Source organism: Clarias gariepinus, chromosome 16, assembly GCF_024256425.1.
Source record: "Clarias gariepinus isolate MV-2021 ecotype Netherlands chromosome 16, CGAR_prim_01v2, whole genome shotgun sequence".
NCBI classification, from domain to species: Eukaryota; Metazoa; Chordata; class Actinopteri; order Siluriformes; family Clariidae; genus Clarias; species Clarias gariepinus.
Window position 1 is genome coordinate 18706279 of NC_071115.1, and position 15063 is coordinate 18721341.

Below are 15063 nucleotides of genomic sequence, written 5' to 3' on the forward strand. Positions count from 1 at the left end.
ATCAGGATGTACAGTATTTATTAACAGAAACTTTAAAACACGTATGTAAATCACTCTGGATAAGGGCATCTGCCAAATGCTGTAAATGTAAATAACAGCAGTAAACACCTTTTTCCTTGCTACTACCTCATTACTGTCTGTGCAGAGTTCATTCAATGCCCACATGGGTTGGGTTATCTCGTGTCTGCCCGTCTTACATGACAGTACTGTAGGTGTTTGGCTTTGCATTGAAATGTAGATTTGGTGGGGTTTTTCCCCTCATGGATGGTGGCTAATTAACACATTGCATAAAATTTATTTCTCCAAATGAAAGTAGCCCAGGATGTTTTTGTTGATTTGTTTTTGACTCAGCAATGGAACGTTATGGAAAGGCTTTATGAGCTCATTTGTTGTCTAATTTGTTAATCTGTTGGAATTCACCAATGACAGTCAAAATATTTGACCAAACATATTTGGTCTGAACATTTAGAGAAGCTCCTTGAGGAAGCTGTTAAATGTTAAGACTCTCAGTATGTTGCTGCCAAAAAATATAACATGGCCATATTTGTTAATATTTGTTAGCACAACGAATAACTATAACTATAAAAATAAATAAATAAATAAATGCATAGTCTCTACCCACTCAAAATGATGACAAGGATGAAAGTGTGACAGCTACAGCTCCTGTAAGAAAAAAATCTGTATCCTAAATGTAATATTACTGGATAATATTAAATATATTTTTAAAAATAGTATTAAACATTTTAAAATCTTTCAGTTGATTTTATTACTTGTGTGATAAATTATGGCAATGCTTTTTTATATTTAAGTGTTTTGTATAAAATTTCACTTTTTCTATCCAATAATAGAAAAAACTAAATAAACATGATTAATGTATAAAGAATGACAGCAAAATGAAGTCTTTTATTCCTCTTATTCCATAACACTTTTTCAGCATCTGCATTTTCCCCTTATTTAAAAGAATAATACATATACATTTTCACAATATAGTTATAATGTTGTGGCAGATCTGCACAGCAAGGTAACTTCTGTTATCAAGTAATAGCATTAAAACATTGCTGTTTTTTTTTTTTTTGTTGTTTCTCACCCTAGATATTAAGACAAAAAAATATCCTCTGACATCCTCAATGTAGACACTGCTCTCCTTTCATAAATGTTAAACAAGCATCTTAATATAGAAAGCTTAACAGTACTAAATTGTTTAAATTTAATTTTGTTTATTTTTTTATTATTTGTTCAATCATTTGTATTTTGAGACTAAGATTGTAAAATTCAGATGTGTAGCATTTGAATTAGTTTTCACAATAAACTACAAAATATTAGTATATATTAGGCTTAATATAACATATCAGGTTTATTATAAACCTTTGAACTGCTTGTTACTATTATCGTGTTAGAATCTGCTGTAATAAAAGATTATTAATACATTCTTACCAACTATATTTCAGAACCTATTTTTAACCATGTCTTTGAAAATAAACTGACACTTAAACCCATCTGCTCCCTTGAAATAGCACAATGCTTTAAATCCTGCTATGATCTGGTGTTAGCACTGCTGAAATCCAACAGATACTGTAAGCATTCAGAACAACTTTAAGAGGCTTCCTGGACATAACACTACTACTTCTGCAAATTTTAATGTCACACGGATGCCTGAAAACCTTCACAGACAGACAGCTTCAGCTGTGTGCTATTAAAAGCACAGAAATCTCAAAGGTCCTTCTGGTGGAGACGCTCTTCAGTGTTTCAGACCTGAGCTGTTTGTAGAGCTGTGGACAGAGTTTGCAAATGATAATAATTTAACCAGGACAAACAAGGAAAAAGTCTCAAACTTCAGCCTTCATTGCAATTTTGTAAGTCACCCAAAACAATTTCTTATGTAGGTGTCTTTGAATGTATTGAAAATCCTGAATGTTGGATTGCACTGTCACACTTTAGATATGGTTAGACAGCTTAGTGTATAATGTTTTGTAGGCTAAATAATTTGTCTGCCCATTTTGCTTACCTTTACCTAATGTAAGTGTTTTCATTTTTGCCTCTGTGGTAATTTACATCACTGGAATTTGTGCTTGGAGTATATTTAGGGATGGGGAATATGTATAGCTCTTCACTAAACATAGTTGCTGTACACAGTGACATGACACTAAAGACTCTAGAACCAAATCTAAATGTTTATTTACTACAATTCATGTATGGCAAATGAAATATCTGAATTAAACCCCCCAAAACATCCTTTCTTTTTGCTTTCTTATTTGGTCATTTTTTTATGATAATGTCTTTCATATTCTTGTGACTTGCCCTTATTTTTCTAAAGATTTGTAAAACTTGTGAATAAATACATTAATGTGGTAATTAAATGGATGTACTGTACAAGGCACGAAATATCATAGACTATTAATTTTACATTTTGATTGATTTTTACAGTATTTAGGTCTTTCAGGAGTCCCAAATGTCCACAGTCTTGTTGCTATCTGTTGTGGTGTTGGTGGCAGCAGGAATATTCCATCTGTACCATGTGATACTGCAACTGCTGCACAAAACACCTGTGCAAAACAAAGTCGTGCTAATAACTGATTCATTATCAGCTCTTGGGAATGGTACAGTATGCTTGTATTTCATTGATTTCATCATGCAGTTCATGTAATACTGTTGAATGTTCAGTTCTGATTATGGCCCTCTGTTATTTAAGAGTGTGCAAAACTCTTCCATAAACGGGGCGCCCGGCTGATCCTTTGTGGAAAGGACTGGGAAAAGCTTGAAGCTCTTGCACAACAGATGGTCAATGAATCAGATCCCATTTTAGTAAGTAGAAAAAGACTTATTGTGAATCTTAACTGAATTTTATATTAGTTGTTCAACTAATATACAAGTTGTACTGTGTATGTTGTGATATTGGTTTACATTTTTGCAATTTTCAGAATGGATCTAATTAAATGACACAATTAGGTTTTTCTTCTAAATTAGTGTGTGAGAATGTACCAAACATTCTACAAAACAAAGGGTAGCATTAAGGAATATCGGGGATTCGCATAAGGCGCCAAGTTGGCTTAGTGGTTAGCACTGTCACCTTGCACCTCCTGGGTCCGGGTTCGATTCCCAGCCAGGTTCAATTTCTGCCTTTGTGGGTATGAAGTGTGCATGTTCTCTCCGTGCTTGGTGGTTTTCCTCTGGGTACTCTGGCTTCCTCCCACAGTCCAAAGACATTCATATTAGGCTAATTCCCATAGTTGCCCATAGTGTATGAATGAGTGTGTGTGCCGTTTGATTGGCACCGTGTCCAGGGTGTACCCCCACCTCGTTCCCTAGGTTTCATTGGGATAGGCTCCAGGCTCCCTGTGACCCGGTATACAGGATTAAGCGGTACAGATGATGGGTGAGTGAAAAGAAACCTAGGACTATTGTAGCAAATCTACTGTAAATGGTTTATTTATACAGTGCTTTCAACAATCTGTCTACAGTCTGACAATCTGACAGCAATGGTGGTTAGGAAAAACTTATTGAGATGACAATAGGAAGAAACCTTGAGATGAACCAGCCTCAACAGGGAACCCATCCTCATTTGTATAAACTGTGCAAACACATTTCAAGAACATCCCTGGTAGTAAATAGATTAATTCTGACTTGTTTAAAGAACTTCATTGAACTACATATTAATATAACATTCCATATTTGTGGTCGCAACCTAAGTCACACAAACATGACTGTAGTTAAAATCTAAACATATTGCATAGATATCATTACCACTGTGTATTATTAGAGGTGTTTCTAGATGCAATGATCAACCACCTGGACTTATACAACATTTCATATGTATTTAAATAGAAGATCCTATTGCCCTAGGAATTTTGGGTGTAATCATTTAGAATTATGCTGTCCTGATAGCATTAGATCAAATTTATGTGACTTTTATCACTTTGAATTTGCAAAATAATGCTTGAGTATTTTGCATATTTTACCTGAAAGGGTATTGTACACATCTGCAGTTTAATTGCAGTCTTTTATAAATAAAGTGAATATAACAGAGTAAAAAAATACAGGTGACAGGAAAAAAAATCTGTTTTTCTTCACTTTTCATCATTTTCTTAACACACTTTTAATTGATATATTGTTGGTGCCACTAATACCTGTAAATAAATCTTCCACCAAAAATATTACCATTATGTAAAAGGATTACGTTGAACAATTATTCTGTTATTGTGGCAACAACTAAAATGGTCATGTGAATAAATCATGTGTGAAAACAATCAATGGGGAACCAACAATAGTTCTTTTATAGTACTCACTCACTCTTATACTATGTAGACTATACCGCTTTATCCTGTATTCAGGGTCGCGGGGGGCCTGAAGCCTTTCCCAGGAGACTTAGGTTACGAGGCGGGGTACATCCTGTACCCCGCCTTTTTACATTTAAAAATGTAATTGCAAACATTTAGGTTTACAATAAATGTGAACTCCTCTAATTCGCCTTCTTCTCAATGGCAAATTTCTAGACATTCCCACCCAAGTTAATAGAGCTGGACTTCACAGACATGGAGACTTTGCCAGATGTGGTTTCAGATGTACTTGACTGTTATGGCTACCTGGATATGCTCATCATCAACAGCAGCCTGAAAGTGAAGGCACCTGCACAGTCTCTGTCTCTGGAAATGGACAAGATGGTTATGGATGTGAACTACTTTGGACCAATTACACTGACCAAAGGTATAATATTATTTATAAAGTGTGACATCATCATCTTCTTCACCACTATTGAATTAGTGGCATGGTGTGTTAAAGTGCACTTGTTTCATGATTGCAGGTGTTCTTCCCTCAATGATCTCCAGAAGGTCTGGACACATTCTCCTGGTTAATAGCATTCAGGGAAAACTGGCTGTTCCCTTCCGAACAACTTGTGAGTTTGGTGATGAATTGATGGCTGTGAGGGCTCACCTTAATGCTGTGTCTAAATTCAAATGTCAATTGTTTTGTTTACATTAACTATATTAGAATAAGTGACCATTAAAATCATTAAATGGCAATAATGAAAAATGTGTGTGATGTTAAGACTGTACAGCTTTAATAACAATACAGTAACTTCATAACTACGTACCATATCACAGTATCTTAAAAAACAACACATAAAATATATAGCAAATAATGAGCTATTACAATCAACCTTAGACAAGGTTAATTGTAATAACTAATGGGCACTCAATTTACAATTTTGATTAGTCAGCTGTAGTATAAGATGAAAAAAACGCATCAGGATGAGTGTTTATAACTTTCTGCTTTGCATTGTCCATCTTTTTTTCTTCTTCGAAAAATGCAAGCACTGATATGGAATCGTTTTTTTTGTGTGTATGCAATATATATATATATATATATATATATATATATATATATATATATATATATATATATATATATATTTTAAATATGCTGACTGTCTGCTGTTGCAGATGCCGCCTCCAAACATGCTGTACAGGCTTTCTTCGATTGCTTAAGAGCTGAGGTGCAAGAGTCTGGCATCTCTGTTAGTACCATCAATCATACCTTCATAAATGCTGCTCCCACAACACACCATACCACCTCAAGCAATTCCATCCTGTCAGGTAAATCTTCCTCATGATCATCTTCTAAACAAAACAAACACACACCGTCCCTTTTGATTTCTAATTGTCTCCTGTTCATTTATATCTGCAGTCCTAACAGGACAGGGATATCAAGGTGTTTCACCAGAGATGATGGCCAATGCAATACTGCAAGCTTTGGGCAGTAAGCAGAAGGAAATCATCATGTCTCACTTCATCTCAAAAGCAGCTATTTACACTCGCTCTCTCTTTCCCAACTTCTTTTTTGCTGTTATGGCAGCAGGGGTAAGAAATCGTGCAGGTGTGGAGCCAGTGCAGTAAAATGCAAACTTTTTCTGCATATTTTCTGGTGACATAATGAAAAAATACAATTAAATGCCAAAATCAGCATACTATTCACAGTGCAAAAGTTAATTGTAGTAAAACAATTAGATCTGTTTCTGAATGTCATAAAATGAAATTGTGGTATTTTTCTATGCTTTCCTTCTAATGACCAGTCTTTAAATATTTTTTTCCATTTGTTAATGGATTACTGTAAGCCTATGGGTTTTTTTTCCTCTCTTCTGAATTAAGATTTTCATTGTTGGTCATGGTTGAAGCAGTTTGACATATTTTAATTACCTTCTCACTCACTCATAATCTATACCGCTTTATCCTGTATACACTGACACTAGACGGGGTGCCAATCCAGTGCAGGGCACACACATACGGGCATTTTGGGAATGCCATTTAAAGTAATCTGTATCCTTGGATTGCGGGAGATTAGATTCAATTAGATTAGATTCAATTTTCTTGTCATTGTGCAGAGTACATGTATGTAGCCAATGAAATGCAGTTAGCATCTAACCAAAAGTGCACAAGTGGCCTATTTACAATAAATACAATGTGTTTTACAAACAGAAGATTCATTTAGTAATAAAGTTATGGTACAGTATATACAGTATAGTGATATAGTAATGTACAGTATAACATGTACACTGTACAACATTGTGCAGTGAATGTGCTATAGTAAACATAAGGTGCATTAGGTAATAAAGATGTGGAATATATATGTTTATAATGGTGTGCAGTCTTTCTTTTTGCTGCTCCTGTCAAAGGGTTCCCACAGGTTTTACGCTGGAAGCTTTATTTCCTGTCAACCCTTTCACTTTGTAACTGGGCTTACGACCGGCAACCGGACCCAACATCAACCCGGATCCTCAGATAAACAACCCAGTCTAGAGCCTTAGCCACCTGAACCACCTCTGTGGTAGTTTATAATTTTATTTTAAATATAATACTAAATACTGGCAAGAAGAATATACATACTTTATTTTTGATTCATTCAAAAAATAATTGTATAAAAAATGATAAAGTTATAATTGCATTTATATAATTGCATTTATATTAATGAATTACTAATTGACGAACAATAAAGGCTGAACTTATATATATATATATATATATATATACACTGTATTTTTGTTGTATATTTTAAAAGAACTTGGCGATGACCATTTTTGTGAGAGCCTATGTGAAGTTGGTGAAGTTACACGAGCGCCCTCTTGTGTTCATCTGAGGAATTTTCTTGCTTTCGTCGACTCGCATTCATAAACATGGCTGATAGCACGAACAAGTCGTTTTTATAAATGACGTTTTCGAGTGCTGTATTGAGACACAGTGCTGTACACAATGCTCTCTCGACACGGCGTCTTTACAGCCGCTCGGACGCTGACCAAAATCAAATTAAGCACAACTCAGTTCGGTGTTCTAAGTAGCGCGCCGTACCGAGTGATTCACGACAGGAAACAGTGTAGGTTTACCGTCAGACTGGACCACGGAGGTGACGTCTAACACATTTCTTTTTTCATATCGAATATGGTTCTTATTTACTCTATATCCCTTAACGCCAAAGACAAATATTGTAAATAAATCACTTTTAAACTAACTCTTGCGTTTTTACCGTGTGTTAAAGGTAAAGAGCAAAACGCGGTGCTTAAGTACGCGCACGTAAGTGACGGGCGCGTGCATTTGCTGTCCACGGAAGTTCCAGAAAGTTCCAGAGGTAAAGGAGTAGCTGCCAGTCTCGCCAAGGTACATGCTTAAATACCAGGCATAAATGTAATCACGTAATAAATAGTTACCAACACAATTCAGGGCATACGTGCACAAACACTCATAGACCACTGAGCCCGTTCAAAGTGCATTACTGTAAATAATTGCACAGTACACGTGATAAACTAATCTAATCTAATAATAATCTAATTTAAGAAATATTGTACATTTTTTAACAAATCATTTAAACATATATGGGTCATTCTATGAAAATGGTGGAAAGTGCTGTACTGCGGTTTTACTGATGCCAAAATCATTTAAATTAAACATAGCAGATACTTGTATACAGTATGTTCGTGTATATACAGTATATGTGTTAACATTTAATGATATACATGAGACAGCACAGTGGCTTAGTGGTTAGCACAGTCACCTTGCACCTCCAGGGTCCAGGTTTGATTCCTGACCAGGTTCAATTACCACCTCTGTGTGCATGGAATTCAAAGACATGCAGATTAGCCTAACTGACATTCCCAAATTGCCCTTAGTGTGTGTGCAGCATGTGTGTGCCCTGCAATGGTTTGGCATCCTGTCCAGGGTGTACCCCGTCCCACAACAATGTATACATGATTAAGCGGTATAGACGATGACTGAGTGGGTGAAATACATTATTTATTTATTTTTACTTTCATGGGATAAAGATTTTTACTTTCATGTGATAAAGATTTTTTACTTGAAATAAATTTGATAAATAATTACAATAATATCTATTAAAATAGGTTAAACACTAAAACCACAAAACAATAATTGATGTATAATGAATAATGTGAAATAAATGTCAGTCACCCCAAACTATGTCATTGGTTTCTGTTACACAGGGAGTTTTATTTAGAAATACATTTGACAATTTGTAGTTGTTCCTGTCAGAGGTCACTAGATGAAGAGCACTGGACCAGTGCAAAAGGCATGTCAGATGTCTCTCTTCATTTGTTTTGAAATGTCAGAATTCATATAGCAATTTTAGGGGAAGCTTTTAAGCTCGTAATTGGTGTTACTCATTTTATAATTATAACTGTCAAATGTTGCCCATAAAAACTGACTACATCTAATAATTCGTTGATTTTGACATAACTGAAAACCATGTGGTCTTACACATGGAGGCTGTTTTGCAAACAGTTAAGATTTTTCTCTAAATTCCCATTATTGTTGCAATCATTGGTGTTACCTGGAAGAGAAATAACGTTACTTACGTTCCACTTAAAAGAATAAAGGAAGCTGTTGCAATTAAAGAAGTTCTAGGTGTGAAGGAAGAAATACATTTCAGGAGAATTTTATGACCCAAATTCCACCTTTCCTGTAGTATGACTCATATGTTACGTTATTATTACATATTTCATTGTTAGAAACCAATGAGGTAAAATGCATGTTAGGTATTTATACATTTAACAACCCACCACATTGATTTAATGCAGTGCCATAAGTAAGTAAGCAAATTATGCCAACAGTTAAATATGTTGGTTTAATGGGCATCACATTTCGTATTTCACATAATATTTTCCTGAGCGAAATCCTATTAACACATTTAGCAACACAATAGGTTACTCAATAGATCTAACAAATTGTACCTTTTTTCCAATACAGGCTGCACTCGACTTTGTGGTTGAAGAAAGACTAAAAGCAAGCATCTTTTGTTGGTATATTAAAAAATATGTTGATGAAAATCCACATCATGGATACCACTTGCACATTGAAAACTAATATTTTAGAGCACCAAATGAGCACCAAATGAGCACCAGCTCTATAGCAAGGACTTCCATTTCATTACAGCTGCAGTCACAGAATCCAGTCTGAGCTGCTAATTTAACAGTGTTCATTAAAGCAGTCAGTTTTGGGGTGACCATTGGTTTTAAAACTATACAGATGCTTAAATTACTGATGTACATACTGTATAAATGCTATACTCTGTTAGAATCTTGTTGTTTTAAAACTGACCAGATGGACGGAATGGATGAAGCCTGATGAACACTTTATTGCCTTTATTTAATCAACAGTTTGCATACAGGTTTCATTGTACGCCCAACTAGAACAGACTGCCTACTGCAGAATTTACACATACTGTAGAAAATCTGAATTAATTTAACAAAGTCATTAAAACATTAAAACATTTGTCAGGAACGTGACAAGAAGAAGAGTTGAAAGGACTTATTAACTCATCCATTGTCTTTTGTTTATAAAGATAAAAATCTGGAATAGTCCTGGATGATTATAAAGTTGTGTATAAACTTAGGCTGTTCCATTATTTTCTTGCAGCTGCATTGAAAGAAATAAACAGCATTGTCTGAAGAACTAGTGAATTAAATATAAAAGTAAATTGTCTATATTTCATATCTCCATCATTAATCAAAGACTCATGAAAAATTTAAAACTTTTAAACCCATTTGTAATTTTTATTATTATTGCACACATTCAACATAATATCTGTGATCATAATATACCTGGTACCTGATAAAGAGCTAATTGTATTTATATATTTTTATCACTCAAACTTTATATATTATATAGATTTGCCAAAGCAAGAGTAATCAGCCCTGCTGATTTGGCTGCTAACCTTAAAACTAGATATTGTATGCAAAGCTTCTCAATAAAAATACATCACCTAAAATTTTTCCTATAGTGAAAATAATTCTAACTCCATTTGTCAGTATTTTTCTTTTTTTATGAAGTTGTATAAGAAACTATGTACAGTGAAACCTTGGATTGCGAGCAATGCTGTTTGCGAGTGTTCTGCATGACGAGCAAAGATTTTTAATAAATTCTGACTTGGAAAACTAACAAGTCTTGGTTTACGAGTCCCGAGTATCATGTATCACGCATGTGCTTCTTGTTTTTACTATAACACTGTGACCACGTGTGTGCACGTAAAACATTTTATTTTGTGTCTGTATGCGTGTATACAGCGCGTGTAAAGCAAAAGCAAATCTCATTAGAGAGGTTAAAAATCCATTTTCTCTCTCTGCTCAAGGCTCAGCCTGCTCTTTGTGTCTGTGCGCACGCGCCATTGGATACTGTACCACACACAGAGACACAGACCGTCCTACTTTCGCCTTCACAGACACACATACACCCTTTCTCTCTGCTCTACACAGAAACCTTGCTCTGTCTCGATTCTTTTCAAAGGTAAAGTGCCGTTTAATTTGTTTTATTTTTACTTTACAGCAGTGATTCCATTAGTGTGTTGCTTAATCGAGTGTCATTAGAGAGATTTCTTGTTTATTTTTCTTATAAAATTGGTTCTGTTGTGTGCGCGTATGTAAAAAGAGTGGAGGAAGGGTAAGTGTGTAAGACGAGAAGGCGGAGAGGAGGAGGGGCTCCTTACTTTAGCTTCACACACGCACGCGCACACACACACACACACATACTCACACAGTGGCTGTGCGCACAAACAGAAACACTTATCTGTCTGGATTTATTTTTTCACTTTTTTTAAAGGTAAAGTGCAGGTTAATTTGTTTTATTTTTACCTAATATTTTGTGTTCATTATTTTTATGTATTTATTTTTTGGGGCTGTGGAATGAATAATGTGAATTATTTCTTTTGGGAAAATTTGATTTGATTTATGAGTTTTTTGGAATACAAGCCCGCTTCCAGAACGAATTATGCTTGTAATCCAAGGTTCCATTGTATCCTTATTCTTGCTGTGTAATGAAGAAATCCCATTCAAAGGTATTTAAAACCCTTATGGGCTTGTTGTATTTTTTCATAGAAGAAACAGAGAAGGAACTTTTTGCTAATAGTGTGTGTAATTAAACACCTTTTGTCAATATCCCACTAAAAGATGCCCACTAAGTGACAGGGCCTCTCCTGGCTCTTGCTCTCCGAACCCACTGCCCTCTACCTGATGCCCTCATTGGTGTTTGAGTTGGCACTCTCACAGTTGGACGCTGTGGTGGCTTCCACAGCCAGGCTTTGGGTATTTTCCCTGCTTGCAGTTCGTCCACGAATTCCTCCACCTTATCAAATTTATTGGTGAGTTTAGCCAGGTTTTCTTTCATTGTGTTGAATTGTTTGTAGAGGTCATCTACTGCATCAGACAGAGACTTGATCCTGTGAAAATTAAAACAGAAATACAGAAAAGATGTTTGGCAATCATGTCTCTTAAATTTTACAGAAATTGTTGCCATGTATGAGGTAATTTCATGGCACAATGTCCTTTTTTCCCTTTCTTTTTTATCATTATAGGAACTGACTCAGTGCCAGTAACTGGCAAGTTAACATATGACTGGAACAAATATAAAATCTGTAAGTTGGGTAATGTGATTTGATTATAATTATTCAAAACTACACACACTCATTTTTCAAGTAATTGTTTTTGCACATGGCCTTGGCCATTGCTCTGGTGAAGTAAGAATGACTCATCACAAGAAAATTTGGTGCATTTCTTTTATGCATCCTGTACAGCCATTTACTTACCTCACATATTCAGGTAAGACTGAAGCATAGTCATTCACCAACATCTGCTTCACCTGGTGGAGGATAGCATATTTCCAGTTGTCCAGCACTTGGGTCATGTTTGAGCAGCTTTTGCCATTTGTTTTTTCTATGAGGTAAGCAGTTAGGCAAAAAAATATAGAAATAATACTTAATGCATGTATATTCATTGAGTAGTATGTGCCCATATAATGGGTAGGAGCTCAGTGGTGGAGTGTTGGTCGTTTATAAAAGGCATTTTGTTTTACCTGCAGAATGAGCTCTTAAACACTTGGTGCATGGTTAAAAAATACTATTTAATAGTAAAATAAAAAAAAATTATATGCATAAACAATGTTATAGTCATCATGTATAATGTGATGAGAACTCAGAGGAATGGGACTAAACAGTGCTGTGGCCATAAGAAAACCATTTGCTAATAATTGCTAATAAGGCTAATCAAAAAAGGGTTGAATGTGCTAGGGAGCATGAAGATTGGAATTTGGAGCAATGGAAAATGTTCATGTAATCTAATGAATTCAGAGAGTGATGGGCACGTCAGAGTAAGAAGAGAAGCTCATGAAGGCATGTAATTCTAGGAGCATATGGAAAACCTTTTTACAATGAAACATTGTGTGATGTAATCAGAGCTAAAGGTGACTGCTATACTTTGCAAAAATGCTAGGCATGTGTGAAAAAATGTTTGAATGGACTTTTTTCAAACTACCAAATTCAGAGTGAGCAAACAGAAGAAAAATCGATCTCAAACCGATACTTCATCAGTTCTTGCAGTTGCAGTCAGGAATTTCATTTGTAGGTTAAAATACAGCCATTAACCGAAACTAAAACGGTCGTGTAAGGAAAAGCCACACTCTTCTACTCTGGTTAGATTGTGGAAGAAAGTTCCACAGGTCATACAACATGGCCAGACTGAGCAACAAGCAGGTAGTTATACTGCAGCAACAAGGTTGCTCCCAGGCAACAATTTCCAATCAGCTGTGTGTTTGAAAAACGTGCTGTTCAAACTTATTTGAAGAAGCACAAAAACCTGGCAATGTGGAGGACTATAGATGCAGTTGTTGGCCAGGAAGACGTAATGCAGCAGATGAAAGACACATCATCTTCAACATGGAATCAAGGCTAAATGACTTACCTATTCACAAAAACATAGGAACTGGGGTGCAGATAAAAGAAAAATTAATATGAAATTGAAATATTTGGCTGTAGCAGGACACAAGTTGTTTAGCGAAGGGCTTGAGAGTAGAAAAACTCAGCTTCAGGCAACAGTTTGCAAGTTTGGGGCATTTCATTTGAAGGGTTCAGGGTTATCAGAAATGATTATATAATAACTTCAAATTATTCTGCTGCAGGAAAACAACACCAGGCAGAGAGGCAATGTGGTTAAAAACTGTCTCTAATGTAGAGAAGAACAAGAAATCCTGGAAGTGTAGTTTGGCACCCACAGAGCCCTGATCTCAACATCATTGTGTCTGTCTGGGATTATATACTGTAAACAGAAGGATTTGAGTCAGCCTACGTCCACAGAAGATCCGCAGTTAGTTCTTCGAGAACTGGTTTAGCAGACAAGGGGTGGTCACACAAAATAATGATTTGATTTAGGTTTTCTTCTGTTCATTTACTTTTCATTTTGTTAATCAATAAAAATAAAATATTAACACTTTCATTTTTGAAAGTGTTTTTACTTTACTGTATTTTTTCCTTACTGAAAGCATCTATTATTAAAATTATGATCAACACTTTTTTTGCAAATTATTCATAATAAACATTACAAAACAACACAAATTTATGGTTCACCTAGTTAATTGTCAAATTAGTAAAGGAAAACTGTTACCTCTGTGCTCCCAAGTTACCTGAGTGCTCTTTTTTTGAGCGACACATAAGGAGATGAGCACCAGCAGGATCAGATCCCTCTTCAGTCTCATCATCCTGAGCAGTACAACACTGATATCAGTTCAATTCTGTAGTCCTTTGATATACAGCCAGTGCAAACATTATAACATTATTCTTAAGTTCCCGAGTTCATCTGATCTCAGTTATTCCAACAATAGCATATGTTTCACATATTCATCCCTAGATCACCAGATTTCCCGGACAAAACAAAGTTAGGCGGAGTTTGGCATAGGAGTTCAAAGTTGGATTGTAACCACATATCTGTATGTAAATGATACGCCTTCCAAAACATAAATCTTGGATGTTTGCTAACATAAAGACCATGCATTGAGGTGTCAATAAAATTACAGAACAGATGTACCATTGTCTAATAGTGTAAAGCCTCCACATGCTCTGCTCGGTGACCACATTGTGCACATTATAAGCATTTGGCAAAATATATATTTATATATTCTGACAACTTAATTGTTATGAAAATATTCAACACAAAACCACTGGGTCATAGTAAAATACCTTGAAAATGATGGCCGTTCTCTTGAGGTCAATAATATCCAAGGCTTAGCTTAATTCAACTGTGTGTGCTGACAATGAAGCAACATGACCAGAGTTGCTCTCTTATATCAGCATCTAAAGCCCAAAAGCCATCCCTCAACCTGCTCCCGCCTCCACACGTCCACAGAAAGTGAGAGAGACCAACTGTAAAAAGAAAGCGAGAGATCATATCAAAGTACTCATATTAATGACTTACATTATTGTTACAGTGGTCAATGACACACTTATCTATGTAGTTTTTTACCCCTTATTTAAAAAAAATATTTTTTTTTTGCATTTGCTTAACAAACATTTTTATCTTTTAAAAATTGATAGGTATATCTAGTTGTACATTGCTGCCTCACAGCACCAGGGTCCCAAAGCTCAGCCTACTGTATCTATGGAGTTTTTTAATGTTCTCCCTGTGTCCACATGGCTTTCCATCTTCAGCAAAAAATAAAACCGCAGGATATAATTGATGATTTATCTAGGTAGCTCTAAAATTAAATCAAAAATAGGAGTTAAATCACAGCTTGAATAGTAATTACA

The 15063-nt window shown here is 35.4% G+C and overlaps 3 protein-coding genes across 3 annotated transcripts; 2 read left to right on the top strand and 1 right to left on the bottom strand.

The window, feature by feature from the left end:
- The first annotated feature begins 1546 nt into the window (after positions 1–1546).
- Positions 1547–6619, top strand: dhrs7ca (dehydrogenase/reductase (SDR family) member 7Ca). Its single transcript, XM_053515167.1, has 7 exons — positions 1547–1853; positions 2425–2597; positions 2690–2802; positions 4491–4701; positions 4799–4891; positions 5439–5591; positions 5683–6619. The coding sequence occupies exons 2-7, from the start codon at positions 2450–2452 to the stop codon at positions 5889–5891; spliced, it is 927 nt and encodes a 308-aa protein (XP_053371142.1). The 5' UTR covers positions 1547–1853; positions 2425–2449; the 3' UTR covers positions 5892–6619.
- Positions 6620–7146: 527 nt separating this feature from the next.
- Positions 7147–9938, top strand: LOC128544092 (protein NATD1-like). The gene is made up of 3 exons (XM_053514054.1): positions 7147–7392; positions 7525–7643; positions 9246–9938. The coding sequence occupies exons 1-3, from the start codon at positions 7242–7244 to the stop codon at positions 9360–9362; spliced, it is 387 nt and encodes a 128-aa protein (XP_053370029.1). The 5' UTR covers positions 7147–7241; the 3' UTR covers positions 9363–9938.
- A 3-nt stretch (positions 9939–9941) lies between these two features.
- On the bottom strand, positions 9942–14572 carry si:dkey-282h22.5 (uncharacterized protein LOC107988040 homolog). The gene is made up of 4 exons (XM_053514053.1): positions 14497–14572; positions 13925–14019; positions 12076–12202; positions 9942–11709 (listed from the first exon to the last, which is right to left on the bottom strand). The coding sequence occupies exons 2-4, from the start codon at positions 14016–14018 to the stop codon at positions 11448–11450; spliced, it is 483 nt and encodes a 160-aa protein (XP_053370028.1). The 5' UTR covers position 14019; positions 14497–14572; the 3' UTR covers positions 9942–11447.
- Between the last annotated feature and the right edge of the window lie 491 nt (positions 14573–15063).